We start from the raw sequence: 13688 nt of genomic DNA, 5'->3' as shown, positions 1-13688 counted from the left end.
TAAACTTCAAGATTTTCGCTGGTATAAAGATGTCTTTTTAACTAAAATTTTTTCTCGAACTGATTGTAACCATAGTTTTTGGAAAGAAAGATTTATTGCTGGTTTACCTAAATTATTTGCTGAAAATGTTAGAACTAGAATTAGAGATTTTTATGAAAATACTATTCCTTATGATACTTTAACCTATGGATAAATTATTAATTTTATTAATAATGAAGGCTTATCTTTGTGTACTGATTTGAAATTAAAAGCTAAAATTAAAAATGAATTTTCACAATCTAAAAAGGAGTTAAGAGATTTCTGTTCTCAATATGGCTATGAACGTATTCAAACTCCTTCTTCAAAAACTAAAAAATATTTGAAAAGAAAATCTTCTAATAAAAATTATAGAAAAAATACTTCGAATTTTCAAAAACCTTCTTCATCCAAAAATATTTCTCAAAATAAAAATAAAAATAAAAATAATAAAAAGAAAGGTCCTCCTATTTGTTACTAATGTGGTCGTGTTGGTCATTTTAAATCCCAGTGTAGGATGAAAGAAAAAATTAATAAGTTAGACATTTCTGATAAACTTAAAGATCAAATGCTTAACCTTTTACTTTCCGAAACAGACCCTGAAAATTCTGATTTAAGTGATTTTAAAGAAAATGATTTAAATATTTTAAGTGATTCTTCTTCTACAAATACTGATTTTGAAACATGTAAGGGTCCTGGACTTTGTACAGGTCCCTGTTGTAATTCAACTTTAAATATTTTATCAAAAGAAACTCTTTCTGATCTTTTTGAATTAGTTGACAAAATTAATGACCCTTCTGATAGAGAAAAATATTTTTTGAAATTAAGAGATATTATTTTACATAGTGAGACCCAAAAAACTGAACCTATTCCTTACAATTTAATAGAATTTTTTCAAAGATTTGAACCAAAACCTTCTAGAAATTCTATACCTAATATTCAAGATTTACAAGAGGAAATTAAAAATATAAAATAAGAAATTAATAATTTGAAAAATAAAAATTTAGATTTCAAATAAAGAATTTTAAAATTAGAACTAAATGGGAAAAATAAGAAAATGGCCATTTACGTTTTAACTTCATATCATATCTACTTAAAATGAGTTAATATTTCTCTAAATAAATAGTTTAATAGGATAATGAATTGTTTTATAAAAATGTTTATTCGGTGGTGTGTTCTGGTTTAAAAGTCGTAAATATATATCATATAATTATAAGAAGTGTTTCAAAATCGATTTTAATAAAATTGGCAGTTTTGTGATTCAGTCCTAAACATGGCCTTATTTAAAGATTCTACAGTATTTAGTTTCGTGTTAATCTAGCCAAGCGTTGCTTCCAGAGATTTGCTTTGCGATCATACCAGCAGAAGAATTATGTCAACCTTTTCTTTTGTCTCAAAGAAAAACTTTTGTTTGTAATTTCTATTTCCATTTTCAATTCTATATGAAGAAAATCATGTAATTATGAATGAAATTCAGTGTTAAAGGAAATGTATATTTAACTTTTGAAAAATAGGTAGTGTAATAAAGAAAACAAAAAATGGATGCCAAGCAAGCTTATTAAAAAGGGAGGCGACAAATTTCTCTAACATTTAATTTATTATAATGTTGAATAAACGTTTTAGAAATATATTTGGTATTACAAAATAATCCTATCAATATATTTACTGCAAAATCTCTTTTTTTCTTTTTCTTTTTACAATGATATATTATCTTTAAATGGTGCTTTCTACTTTTCTTTTAAGGAGAAATATAGAAAATATTTATATTTTTTTTATCAAATTTACAGTTTTTTATTGTATTAAAATATTAAAAATTATAGTTTTTAGTTATTTTAAATTATGATTTGATTATTTTTAATTTTTGGATAAAATAACTGAAGAACAATTAAAAAATAAGAAAATGACTGAAAAATAATTACCCTGTAAAATTAAGAAAATAAAAAATAAAATATTAAAATAGAAATTACACAATAAAAATAATATATTTATTAATTTTATTATATTAAAAAAATATTTTTTATTATAGCAAAGAAGCAAATTTTACCAAAAAAACAAAAAAATTCTCTCTCCTAGTTTCTTTTAGAATATATCTTTTCAATTTTTAATTTGACATTTAGGCCATGAGAAAATAAAAAGAAAGAATGAGGCATAAAGAGAAAATTTAAGAAGGAAAAGAATTTTTCCAAGGTGTTTCTAAAATTTAAATTACTGTTTAAAGAATTTTAAGTACCATATAGTATTTTAAACGGAAATTATTGCTCAAGAATAACTTTGGAAAAGAAATTTAAACTCAAACCCGTAATATAAATTCTAAAAATAGTTAGAAAACTAATATAATTTATAAATAATTAGGCTTAATATAGATATGAAAAAATATATAAATTGTCAACGTATGTACAGTAAAAATTTATTATAGTCATAGATTTAGTATCAAATAAAATTTATAATTACAAAAAGATTATAATTAATATAGATTTGAGTATTAATTTTTTTTAAATTAATACTTAATTTTATTGGTGATTATAAACTAGAAATACGATATGTAAATATTTATCATATTATATAAATAAAATTAATAATATATATATATATATATATATATTATAGTAAGATATTTTTAAAATATGACTCAAAAAATTTATAACATTAAAATAAATAATTTATTCATGTGTATAACTATCTAAGATCAAACTTTTTTATTATCTCTAATATAAAATATTACTATAGACTTTTCTCTATATAAAAATTTGGACATCCCACTATCAACTAATATTCATAGTAAAAAAAGAAAAAGAAAAAGAAATTGCATAATTAAACACTTCCTTTCGAATGGAAGGGACAATTTTATTATCGGCGGGCATATTCCTTGGCTGCCTGAACATAAATTAGAAAAGTCAAAAACAAAAATGGAAAAAGAGTAAATACAGAGCTTAAAAAAAGAAAAGGAAAAGAGAGTCGCTCTTTCTCTGCGAATGTAAGACAAGTCGTCTTGAGCAATCGGTGCACCGTCATTCGTTTCACGACAAAACTAAATGACCATTATACCTTCAACCCTATCGTCCCATCTCACATCCCCAAATTGCTAACTTTTATTAATGTTGTTATTATAAATTCTAATTGTACATCTTTTAGACTTTAAATTTTAAAATAAAACCTTCAGTTTGGAAAATATATATATAATAATAAAAAATAAAAAATGTAATTGATGCTATATTATATAAATTTATATTTTTTGTAATTTATAAATTAAGATATTGATCATAATACTATAAATATAATTAAATATTTTTAAAATTATAATTGTGTGTAGTAAAAAAATATTATACTATTTATTATATTACTATATTAGTAAAAATAAAATTATCTTTAATTTTTTAGAAAAGCCACTTTTTTTAGACAATCAAAAAGTCTTTTATTTATAGTCGATTTCTTTAAAACGGGGTTCTCTATTTTATTGGCTCTGCCCGCTCTTTTGCGTTTCGACCCAATAAATATAAAATTATATTTGGTTTTTATTAATCATCTAAATTAAATTAATCGATTATTTTAAAATAGTTAATTTTAAAATATTTCAAAATCTTTTTATTTTCTATCATAAATAATATAATTTAGGAAATAATAAAATATAAATTTTCAATTTTGATCCTTCATAAAAAAATAAAAGATTAGGAAGTTATGTTATATATTTTAGTTATTATATATATTTTTTTAGAACAACATCACATCTTTATGTATTAGTGCTTAATTTTATATTAATTTATAAAATCTAAATTTATCAAGATTATTATATATTTTATTTATTTGTATAAATATATCATAAATATAAAAAAATCAGATAAATGACAGTTTTCAGAATATGTAGGACCCAATTCATATTCTTTATAATATTCTTATTATGTCAAAGTTAAATTGATATTATGTAATTGCTATTATTTTAAAATGCAGGTAAATATTGTTCATATTTTAAATGGCAATAAGTAATATCTATTCTTACAAAAGTAAGTCAATTCTGAAAAAGATAATCCGAATATCTCAAGTAATTAAAAATATTTATCATTTTAATATAAGGATAAATCTGTCATTTACACTTTTAAAGAACTAATATGGAGTGTACATATAAAGTGGGGAGTGTAAATATCATAAAGAAACTATTTAGGCGATGCAAGTTTTGTTTTATCGTCGCCATCCGAGCGCAGTACCAAGCAGCAGCAGAAAGCAGCTACTCATCAAACTGCGGTAGGTGGTAAATTAGTTAAAAGGAAAAAAGAAAAAGTAAAATAAAATAAATCATACAACCATCACACATTCCCAAATGACATTTCCAATGATTAAACGCCACGATAGCACTTATATTTTACACATGCATATATTATATCATATTAGTACATACATGTACATTATATATACATACAGTGAAAAAGAAGACAGACTATGAGTTGAACAGCAGACCTTCTTGAACGCCATTTAGGAGACGATGTGAGAAGAAGAGATCCAGAGAAGTCAGTTAAAATATTTTATTTATTTTTAACAGAAAGTAAAATACACGCAACCAAAACAGAAAAGAAAAAAGAGGTAGACAAACTCGCCACTGTTGATTTTGATTTTTGAAAGTTTTTTTTTTTTAACATCTGCTTTGTTTTCCGTGTTATTTTAGTGTATTTATAATTATCAGTTTCATCATATTTTTCGTTTTCTCCGGAGTGATCTCGAGGTAGTTTTGGATATCATCAATGGAGACGATTTTAGCTCAGCTTTTCAAATAATCGATTTGTATATTCAGGAATATAAACATTTTTAGCTGTTATTATTCTTATTTTTTTTAAAACAATATTTTTTGTTTTTGGAACTGATTGACAGAGAAAAGAGAGCAAAATCATGGCAATTGTAGAAAATGCGAGTGTCGATTTAGGGATAAGTATAGGCTCGGCCTCATCATCATCGTCAAGTCTAGATTCAAGTGTATCATCAGCATCATCCAACGATCAGGATCACTCCAACCACAACAACAGCCACGACCACGGACGGTCGCTAATCGAAAACAGTATCTCGATTCAGCCACTCTACATGAAGGCTCAGGTTCAATCTCCGCCTCCAAATCTGCAGGTGGCTCAGCTTCATCATCATCATCAGCGATCCAGCGGTGGAGGTGATTTGCAGAGGGATATAAGGGAGTTGCAGGAATTGTTTTCTAAGCTAAATCCTATGGCTGAAGAGTTCGTGCCTCCTTCTCTTGCTAACAACAAAATTTCCAATAACTATATTCATGGACTTAATGGACTCAATGTGGGTTTTTATACTAATAACAACAACTATGACCCTGCCTTTATGCTTACCAACGCCTCTAGAAATGGACAACTTAATGGAAGCGCCGCTCGAAGGGTAATTTTTCTCTTTTTTTTTTTTTTTTTTCTGAAGAAATTATGTTTAATATTATTTCTTTTTCTTTTTAACAATGGAATTTTGAGCACTGTATTAGTGTTGTTTGGGATTTTAGGACTTCACTAGGACCTAGTATTTGGCCAAATTTCAAAACTTTATATTGCAAGGTTTATCTTTGTTTAGATGATATTTTTGGAAGGATAGAAGAGCAAGGAAAGATTAAACAGCGAATATGGAATTTGAATCTTTTAGTTTGTGATAATTATATTCATCAAAGCTTGTAAAGCTAACAGAAAACTTTTTGTTTTCACAAAAAATATATCAAATCATGAAAATTTCAAGTTCGAATGTCAACGGACGTTTTTACATAATCCCTTTGAGTATTGAGAAGTGCATTTGCCAGGAAGTTATTTAATGTGTGTGTTTGCTGCTTTTAGAAGAAGAACTATAATCAAGGGAAACGGAGGTTGAACAGCAGGACAAGTATGGCTCAGAGGGAGGAGATTATTCGCAGGACCGTCTATGTGTCTGACATTGATCAACAGGTATAACCTCATGTGTAGTCATTTGCTGCTATTTCTGATTTTTATGATATCAATGGTGGTTGTTGTCCACAAAAGTTATGTGGCTAATGATTTATTCCCTTCTTTTTTTGTTCCTCTGGCATTAGGTCACAGAAGAGCAGCTTGCGGCCCTATTTGTTGGCTGTGGGCAGGTAATACTGTTCTACCTGCTTCTCTGAGTGGCTCTCATCATAACAATAATTTTGAACACATTCCTTTCTTGTGCAAAGGTGGTGGACTGTCGGATATGTGGTGATCCCAATTCTGTACTTCGTTTTGCCTTTATTGAGTTTACTCATGAGGGTAATGCTAAGAATTTAGTTCCTGTTTTACGATTTTGTTTTCCAAGTGCACATCAGTGTAACAATGTGTTAATAAGAAGTCTCTGGGGTTGATATACAGAAGGTGCACGTGCTGCTTTGAACCTAGCTGGAACTGTGCTTGGATACTACCCTGTGAGGGTGCTGCCTTCTAAAACCGCTATTGCACCAGTTAATCCAACCTTTTTACCAAGGGTGAGAAAGCCTGGCCATATGACCGTTTAAACAATATCAAAGTTTGGCAAGGATAGGCCCTGTCCTTATAGAGTTGCTATTTAACCTGCTGACTGCTGACCAATTGGTACCTTGGATTTCAGTCTGATGATGAACGTGAAATGTGCATAAGAACTATCTACTGCACAAACATTGATAAGAAGGTTTCCCCCTTGATTTGCTTGATTGTTCATTTGTCAAAAAACATTTCCAATTAGAGACTTCAATACACTTAACATAAATCATTCCTTTGTTTTTCACAGGTTACTCAGGCAGATGTTAAACTCTTTTTTGAATCCGTCTGTGGAGAGGTCTGTGATGATGCCTGTTGTAAACTTGAAAGTTATTTTCTTTTTGATGGACTTGGTTCATTAAGATGAATTTTGTTTTAAGAGACATCTTTCTGATGCAGGTTTATCGCTTGAGGCTGCTAGGGGATTATCATCATTCTACTCGTATTGCTTTTGTGGAATTTGTGATGGTATTGCTTCTTATTCTTTATTGATGCATTCTGATTATGCTACTCATGCTACTTGTGCAAAAGGATTTAGTGAGGTAATGCGGGGTTTTCAATTAGGCTCTAAGCTCTTCTAGATTTTGAGAAAGATATAGGCCTATCCTGCAAGTTATGAAGTGGTATAAAGTATAAAGTCCTGGGAAATGAGGGCCAGAGTTGTTCCTTTAATAGCAATTTTCCTATAAAAGAAGCTATAATAAATATTTAAGGTACAATAGAGACCAAGTTTTATCAAATTAATGTTTTGCCTCCCACAAGATCAAGAGCTGTTGGTAGGAATATAATTCAGATGCTATTAGAAGAGCAATGACGGATCTCATTGTCTTAGATGGAACTTCGACATTCAGAAATGTCTATCTGTCGTTTTGTAACCAAGTTCCAAAGGATTTTCTGTTGTTTCTTACCCCCTTCTTCATGATGTCTTATGGTTGATTGCACATGACCATAGAATATTTATACAGTACGTGTTCTACTCTTAGGCTATGGCATGAAAAATTATCAAAGATAAAATAGTTATCTTTGATTATTCATGTCTGAGGATGATTTATGTATGCTATTTGTATTTCTTGAAAATTATAATTATAAGTTATATGATATAGGGATCTTTATAATAACTCAACTATGTTGAGATGGCCAATATGCACATGGTAAATTCAGGCGGATTAGAGTCTAATGGATGAAGAAATGAGCTCTTTCTTGTCATTTAGAAGAGAAACGGCAACCTTAGCAATCATTAGGAGCCCCCATAAAATGGATAGTGAAGTAAGAAAGTGAAAATAAACAGTTTCCTCACCTGTGTCATATAAGGATATGTAACTCTTATCGACCATTTCAGTTCGGAATTGAGCAGATACTTTTAACGACTTTTACTTCCCATTTCAATGGGGGAGACTCTGGCAGAGAACCTAGCATTATATATGCATAAATATGTTGCCTATACCATCAATCATCACACAAGAGATAAGTAGATAACAAGATAGCTGGAATGGACCGAAATGTCCTGGGTTTTTAATTTGTCAAGGATTACTAATACAGAAATTGTCAAATTAGATTTCATCTTGGTTTATATGAAACATCACTACCCAAGTGATTTACATTTTGGTGTTGCTATCAACTGTTTTTCATTTCTGCAGCTCTGAACCCTTTGTTGTTTCAGGAATGCTGTGTCTAATCCTCCTGTGATTTTGTGCTCTATGAATTACACTGATAATATTTACTGCTTTCACAATACTAATGTGTCGAGGGTCTCAGTTAGAATTCCTGCATTTTGTTGTTTGTTCTAATAAAGTAATTTCTACATAGTGCATCCCTGCTGTACTGTGCTGCATATATGGATAAGTATTTACTGCATGGTTACTCTGCACTTCTATGTATATTCATGACTTATCTTACATGTTCGGACAATTTTAAGATGTCAACTTCTTGGGGTTTTGTTGCTTTGGTTCTCTTTCCTTCCTATTCTTGTTTACTTCCTACAAGGTTTTTGACTTTTTAAACTCCTGTTCTGGATTTAAGCAAAATTTCAGATGCAAGACATCAAGAGCCAATGTTTTCTGATTGCTTTTGAGCTCATTAGGGTACAATTCTGTTTATGTAAGCATTAACTATAGAATAAATATGGCATTTTTCTATGTAGTTTTCTAATTGACTTGTTAATCATAGACTACTTAGTTTTATGCCAGAAATTACATTCTTTGCAATCGCCTGACTTCATTAAGAATCCAGGTCTTCTGAGCTTAGTTGTTTGTTGCTATATTACCATCATTCTATTATTTTTGCATTTACATGTTTTTTCTGAACCATCTTTGCGACCTACCTGTGATGCAGTAGTACGATTCTTTGGCTTAACTACTTATAGTAGGAGGGAATATGGTGAACAAACTAGTTTTATCAGTTGGAAAATCACATTGCATCTGAGTTGTTTGGGTAAACCCTCAATTGTGTTGATTGGAATGGAAGAGGATGGTGGTCCACAACCCACAACCAACCACCTTCCTTTAGAAGGCTAGATTTTAATTTATGTGAATTTATTATTCAATTGACTATGGGAAGAAAGGACTATCTTGTAACTCCAATAAAAATGAACTACTAATAGCAAAAATCATCACCCAGCCTATATCTGACAAAATTGGGGCTCTAGAAGGTAGAATTTTGAAAAGCTTGTGCCTGTCAGCATAAAGTAGCTGCTCTCAGAACTTGGTATATAGCTGCTTATTCTTCTCATTAATGGTTGCAAATAAGAGTTTTCTGGTGGTTCATAACTTTCACTCGGAGTAAATTCAAATAGCAACTCCAGTTCTGGATGTCAGTCTGCATTTGCTCTCATACCATGTCAAAAGTAGGTTAATTGTAAAGAACTCCAGTTTTGAATTCTCTTGGTTCATTTTTATCATAATAGCTATTCAGTATTTAGAAATAACTAACCTGCCTCCAACAGGTGAAGTTCTTATCTGTTATAGGTTAATACAGTATTTGCTCTGGGACTTTCTGCATGAGTGTGGTAATGATCATCCTTTATATAGATTGCATCAGCTTCACATAAAGAAATTGTTAACTCTATGTTTGCCTTTGCAGATATGTGATTAGTTGATTAAAAGAATCCCCTTTTAACTTACTGTGTTTTCTTATTTATCTAAAATTTGAGTGTTTTACATTCTCAAGAAAGAAGAAATTGGGGGGAACAAAAACTGCAAGGGAATTTCCTGTGCATTTGTGTTGGAATGCACACTTAGATTATGTTCTGCACCTTTTTCATGGTTGTCTGCCCCTGTGTGGTTACTTGTAAAATATATTTTAGAATTTAATACTTAATAGTGCTTTATTGGCTCAGCTTGTGCTTGTCCCCAGTTTTGTTTTCCTCCATCTTTATTGTTGTTTTCACCATGAACTAACTGTACCACTACCAGGCTGAAAGTGCAATTGCTGCTCTCAATTGCAGTGGTGTGGTTCTTGGATCATTGCCGATTAGGTGAGATTCAGCTGACCTCAAAGTTCCCTTTTACATATTTTTTAACATCGACTGATGAGTGCTTAGATTAATCTGCCCTGTTGTTTGCTCAGGGTTAGTCCATCAAAGACACCAGTTCGGCCGCGTGCTCCTCGTATTCCCATGCATTGAGGCATCCTGGTTGCTCTACACAGACCACCAGTTTATATATATTTAAATACACATACATCCATGTAAAGATGGTTCCCACATCTCCGATCTCTTTGTTTTATGCATACTGCTCTCCTTTCTCCTTTGCCTGGGGATCTTTGTTATCATAGGAGTTATGTTTTGGCTATTCTAGCAGTAATAGAGTTGGATGGAACTTCGAGGCTCTGGAAGATTTATATATATATTAGCCTGTGCTTGCGGATTGGACATGTTCATGAAAATGAATTTCTCCAAGTAATTTCTGACATTTGGACCCAGAAAGTCTTTTGTATGGTCATTTCATAGTCTTGGATCTCAAATGAATAGTCAGTTTCATCTTGTTGAAATCTTTAGCTGGTTGTCAATTAGTTGATGGGTGCATGTTTTATGTTTTCTTTCTCTGTTTTTGTTTGACAGCCACTCTACTTGATATTGTGTATATCAAAGTGTAAATTGTGTCAATTAATTGGCTCGACTCTTCAGTAACTAACAAATACAATAGCTGTAACTTGCGGAATCGCATGGTGGTAGCTCTGTTTGGCAAGGGGAACCGAGAATTAGTTTATCAGTGATGGTGGCTAGTGTCCTAGGGAAGGGTATTTGTTGAAGAATTTTGTTTTAACATTGACAATATCCCGTGAGATGTACGGACAGCCCGATTGATCCTTGTAATAAACGCACTGGCTACTGAATTATGGATAACTAAATATATTTTCATTGCAAAAGCAGTTATGACTATGATTTACACTCCCATTTGCCTGTGGGGAATTTGCAGGTCGTGATGTTCAGAGAAATAATCAAAGGTGAAGAAGACATCTCAATGCTTTGCCATCCTTGAACAGCTCAAATGCTTCGTTTATCTTGTCAAAGGGAAGTTCATGCGTTATAAATCCATCTAGATTTACAACCTGAGAACAAAGTTCATAAGGAAATGAGTTGGGACATTCATATGGAAAGAATGGTATAATGATGCAGAGTCAGAGTGACATACACGGCGCATGCAGGCTTTGGCAAGATCAGGCAGCTGTCTCTTCCCTTTGAAGTCGCCAAAGATAGTTCCAGTGACTGTCCTTCCATCAAACAACTCCATTGGATGTAGAGGCAGCAACTTTGGACTCCCATAAATTCCCACCAGCACCGTCTTTCCCCAACCCTGTATTCAACAATATCCAATTCCAAGGTAAGAGGCGTATGGGAGCGACTTATATAGAGTTCAGCAGAAGAACAATGGTGTTTCTAAAGTTACATCATGAGTGGACAAAAAGGCTTCTCGAAGAACTTCCAAGTGTCCTGCACATTCGAAGCTGTAGTCTACGCCTCCATTAGTCATTTCCCTGATTATCTGCAACATCATTTATTTGGATGGTCAGTGTGTTCTTTAATAACCTCATAAATTCTCGTATAGCTAATTTGTACTGTTTAATGACTTTTGACCTCATGCACTGGCTTCGAGGCATTCTTGGGATTTATAAATTGTGTAATTCCTGCTGCTCTGCCTGCACCCGCAATACAAAAGGAGATTATTTATTTGTTGGAAAATATTTATCAATAGCTTATTTCTCATACTCAACAGCATACTATTTGTATGCATCTGTTCAACTGGAAAGATAAAAAAACTTACCTTTCTCGAATTTGTCTGGGTTGACGTCAACGCCTATCATTTTGGAGGCTCCTCTGGCTCTTACTCCCTCAGCCGCCTAGTTAGAGCATTGAGAACAATAATTAACCTTCAAACAAATCCTTTTTTCTTTTCCTCCCAACAGGAGAAGGCACATTTTTCAATTTCTTACCTTCCAAATCTTCATACAAATTACATGTCACAAGTTTCTTATCTGTTAACAAAATGACAAATGAGTCATGAATTCGAGGGGCCAGTGGGACCAAAGAAGCAACACCTATCAACTCGAATCTAGCTAGTTCATTATTAGTTAATTATTTGATGTTTGAATTATATAATTATAAAACTAAACACAGTTTTAAGTAACTCCTAAAAAATGGCATGTGCCTTTTCATCTGATAATAAGAACTCAATGGACCCACACCCCAGGCCTCATTCTAGCCCAATTGAACACTTAGAAAAGAAAAAACAAAAAAAGCAAAGCATAAATTAAATTGAAAAGCTACTTACAGCAAGCCCTAATGTCCCCAAACCGAAAATCGCCACACTTGATCCAGCCTGTACATTAGCAGCATTCCATGCGGCTCCTACCCCTTCATATTATGATACACAATTTCTGTTAGTTAAACCTGCTCGGCTTGCATGAACCACTGAATAACTGTTTCATAAATGCATATTTCCTTCGTAATAGCCGCTGGCTAGCCTTTAGTTACCTGTAGAGACGCCACAGCTTAACAAGCTCATCTCCTTGAGGGGAGAATTGGGATCAATCTTGACAACACAAGCTGAATCAAGAACTGAGTATTCTGTGAAAGTGGAAGTATTGAGAAAATGAAATATGGGTTCTCCATCCTTTGTCGAAAACCTACACCTTCCATCATTTTCCATTACACTCTTGAACGGGTTTGCTCTGAACTTTTGGCACAGATTTGTTGTCTCGTGTTTGCAGTAGACACAATGTCCGCATTCTCCATTAAAGATTGGTATCACATGATCTCCTTCTTTCACATCAGCCACCCCTTCTCCTACACTCTCAACCATCCTGCACCAACAAATATAAAGATTTCTTGACTTTATAGAAGCATTGGATATTTAAAATTGTTGCGCTGGAGATCATAAATGCCTTACCCGACAGCTTCATGGCCGAGAATTCGAGGAAATGCTTGCTGAGCTTCGTTCTTTAAAGATATATATATATATATATATATAAAAGACCTTGGTTAGAGATACACCGGACTTATTACATAATCCAAGAAATGGAACTCTAGATATACAGTTCGAGTCCAAATTTACCTCGCCTTTCCAAGCGCTGAGATCAGTATGGCAGATTGAAGTGTAGAGAATCTTGATTCTGACCTCCATCTTTTGAGGAGGATCAACTCGAATCTTTTCGAAGAGAAAAGGTTGTTTGGGACCTCTCAGAACAGCAGCTTCACCACCACCGACCAAGGAAAAAAAAAAACGAAAAAGAAAATTTTCATTATTAGACTCTTCATATGTAAAATTAACGAAAGAAGCATAAAAGAATTGATGATGAACTGTTACCGTTGCAAGTGATGACTTTCCCCATTGTATCACTTGGACTGAACATGGTTTGGTTGTGCAAGTCGCGAGTGGCTCCTCTCGATGATGCAATCAGCTCAAGGAATGCATGAGATGGTTTCGAGTTAAGAGATTGTGATAGTAATTTTCTAGCTTGAAGAAGCATAATCGACATTTCAAGATGAAAATTTTAAGAGAGTAGCAATGGAAGACGTATAATTTATTTATACAAGGGAAGGGAAAAACTAATAAACCAGGATTATGATATCAAGCTTTAGTAACTTCTCTAAGAAAGACCGTCGCTATCAATATAAGACAACTATAGCTGTCAGAATTAACCATATCTGTTATATTGCTCAGCGAAATGGCCAAATCTGAATCGGGA

General features: G+C 32.2%; 2 protein-coding genes across 5 annotated transcripts; one reads left to right on the top strand and one right to left on the bottom strand.

Moving 5' to 3' along the window:
* The first annotated feature begins 4409 nt into the window (after window positions 1-4409).
* LOC8288859 (polyadenylate-binding protein-interacting protein 12) lies at window positions 4410-11682 on the top strand. 4 transcript variants are annotated; one of them, XM_015718986.3, is made up of 11 exons: window positions 4410-4587; window positions 4873-5394; window positions 5835-5939; window positions 6065-6109; window positions 6188-6260; window positions 6360-6472; window positions 6595-6654; window positions 6754-6801; window positions 6903-6971; window positions 9914-9975; window positions 10068-10496. In XM_015718986.3, exons 2-11 carry the CDS (start codon window positions 4891-4893, stop codon window positions 10123-10125), a joined length of 1137 nt encoding a protein of 378 aa, XP_015574472.1. In that variant the 5' UTR covers window positions 4410-4587; window positions 4873-4890; the 3' UTR covers window positions 10126-10496. The 4 variants fall into 4 exon arrangements, with proteins under 4 accessions (XP_015574472.1, XP_025013058.1, XP_002518926.1 ...); XM_002518880.4 differs by having other exon boundaries at window positions 4413-4587; window positions 5832-5939; XM_015718985.3 differs by lacking the exon at window positions 4410-4587 and adding an exon at window positions 4628-4726 and having other exon boundaries at window positions 5832-5939.
* On the bottom strand, window positions 10836-13688 carry LOC8288858 (alcohol dehydrogenase-like 3). The gene is made up of 10 exons (XM_015718984.3): window positions 13307-13688; window positions 13055-13191; window positions 12890-12939; window positions 12475-12803; window positions 12272-12354; window positions 11765-11840; window positions 11578-11639; window positions 11390-11485; window positions 11135-11296; window positions 10836-11051 (listed from the first exon to the last, which is right to left on the bottom strand). The coding sequence occupies exons 1-10, from the start codon at window positions 13476-13478 to the stop codon at window positions 10941-10943; spliced, it is 1278 nt and encodes a 425-aa protein (XP_015574470.1). The 5' UTR covers window positions 13479-13688; the 3' UTR covers window positions 10836-10940.

Source organism: Ricinus communis, chromosome 5 (assembly GCF_019578655.1).
Source record: "Ricinus communis isolate WT05 ecotype wild-type chromosome 5, ASM1957865v1, whole genome shotgun sequence".
NCBI classification, from domain to species: Eukaryota; Viridiplantae; Streptophyta; class Magnoliopsida; order Malpighiales; family Euphorbiaceae; genus Ricinus; species Ricinus communis.
This window is presented reverse-complemented; position numbering and strand designations above follow the sequence as displayed.

Coding starts and splice junctions, on each gene's coding strand:
- LOC8288859 (XM_002518880.4), top strand. CDS start 4,891: ATGGCAATTGTAGAAAATGCGAGTGTCGATTTAGGGATAAGTATAGGC. Junction 6,655..6,753: donor GCACAAACATTGATAAGAAG/GTTTCCCCCTTG, acceptor TGTTTTTCACAG/GTTACTCAGGCAGATGTTAA. Junction 6,972..9,913: donor CTTTTGTGGAATTTGTGATG/GTATTGCTTCTT, acceptor TACCACTACCAG/GCTGAAAGTGCAATTGCTGC.
- LOC8288858 (XM_015718984.3), bottom strand. CDS start 13,478: ATGTCGATTATGCTTCTTCAAGCTAGAAAATTACTATCACAATCTCTT. Junction 12,940..13,054: donor TCAGCGCTTGGAAAGGCGAG/GTAAATTTGGAC, acceptor ATATCTTTAAAG/AACGAAGCTCAGCAAGCATT. Junction 11,486..11,577: donor CCTCGAAGCCAGTGCATGAG/GTCAAAAGTCAT, acceptor ATGATGTTGCAG/ATAATCAGGGAAATGACTAA.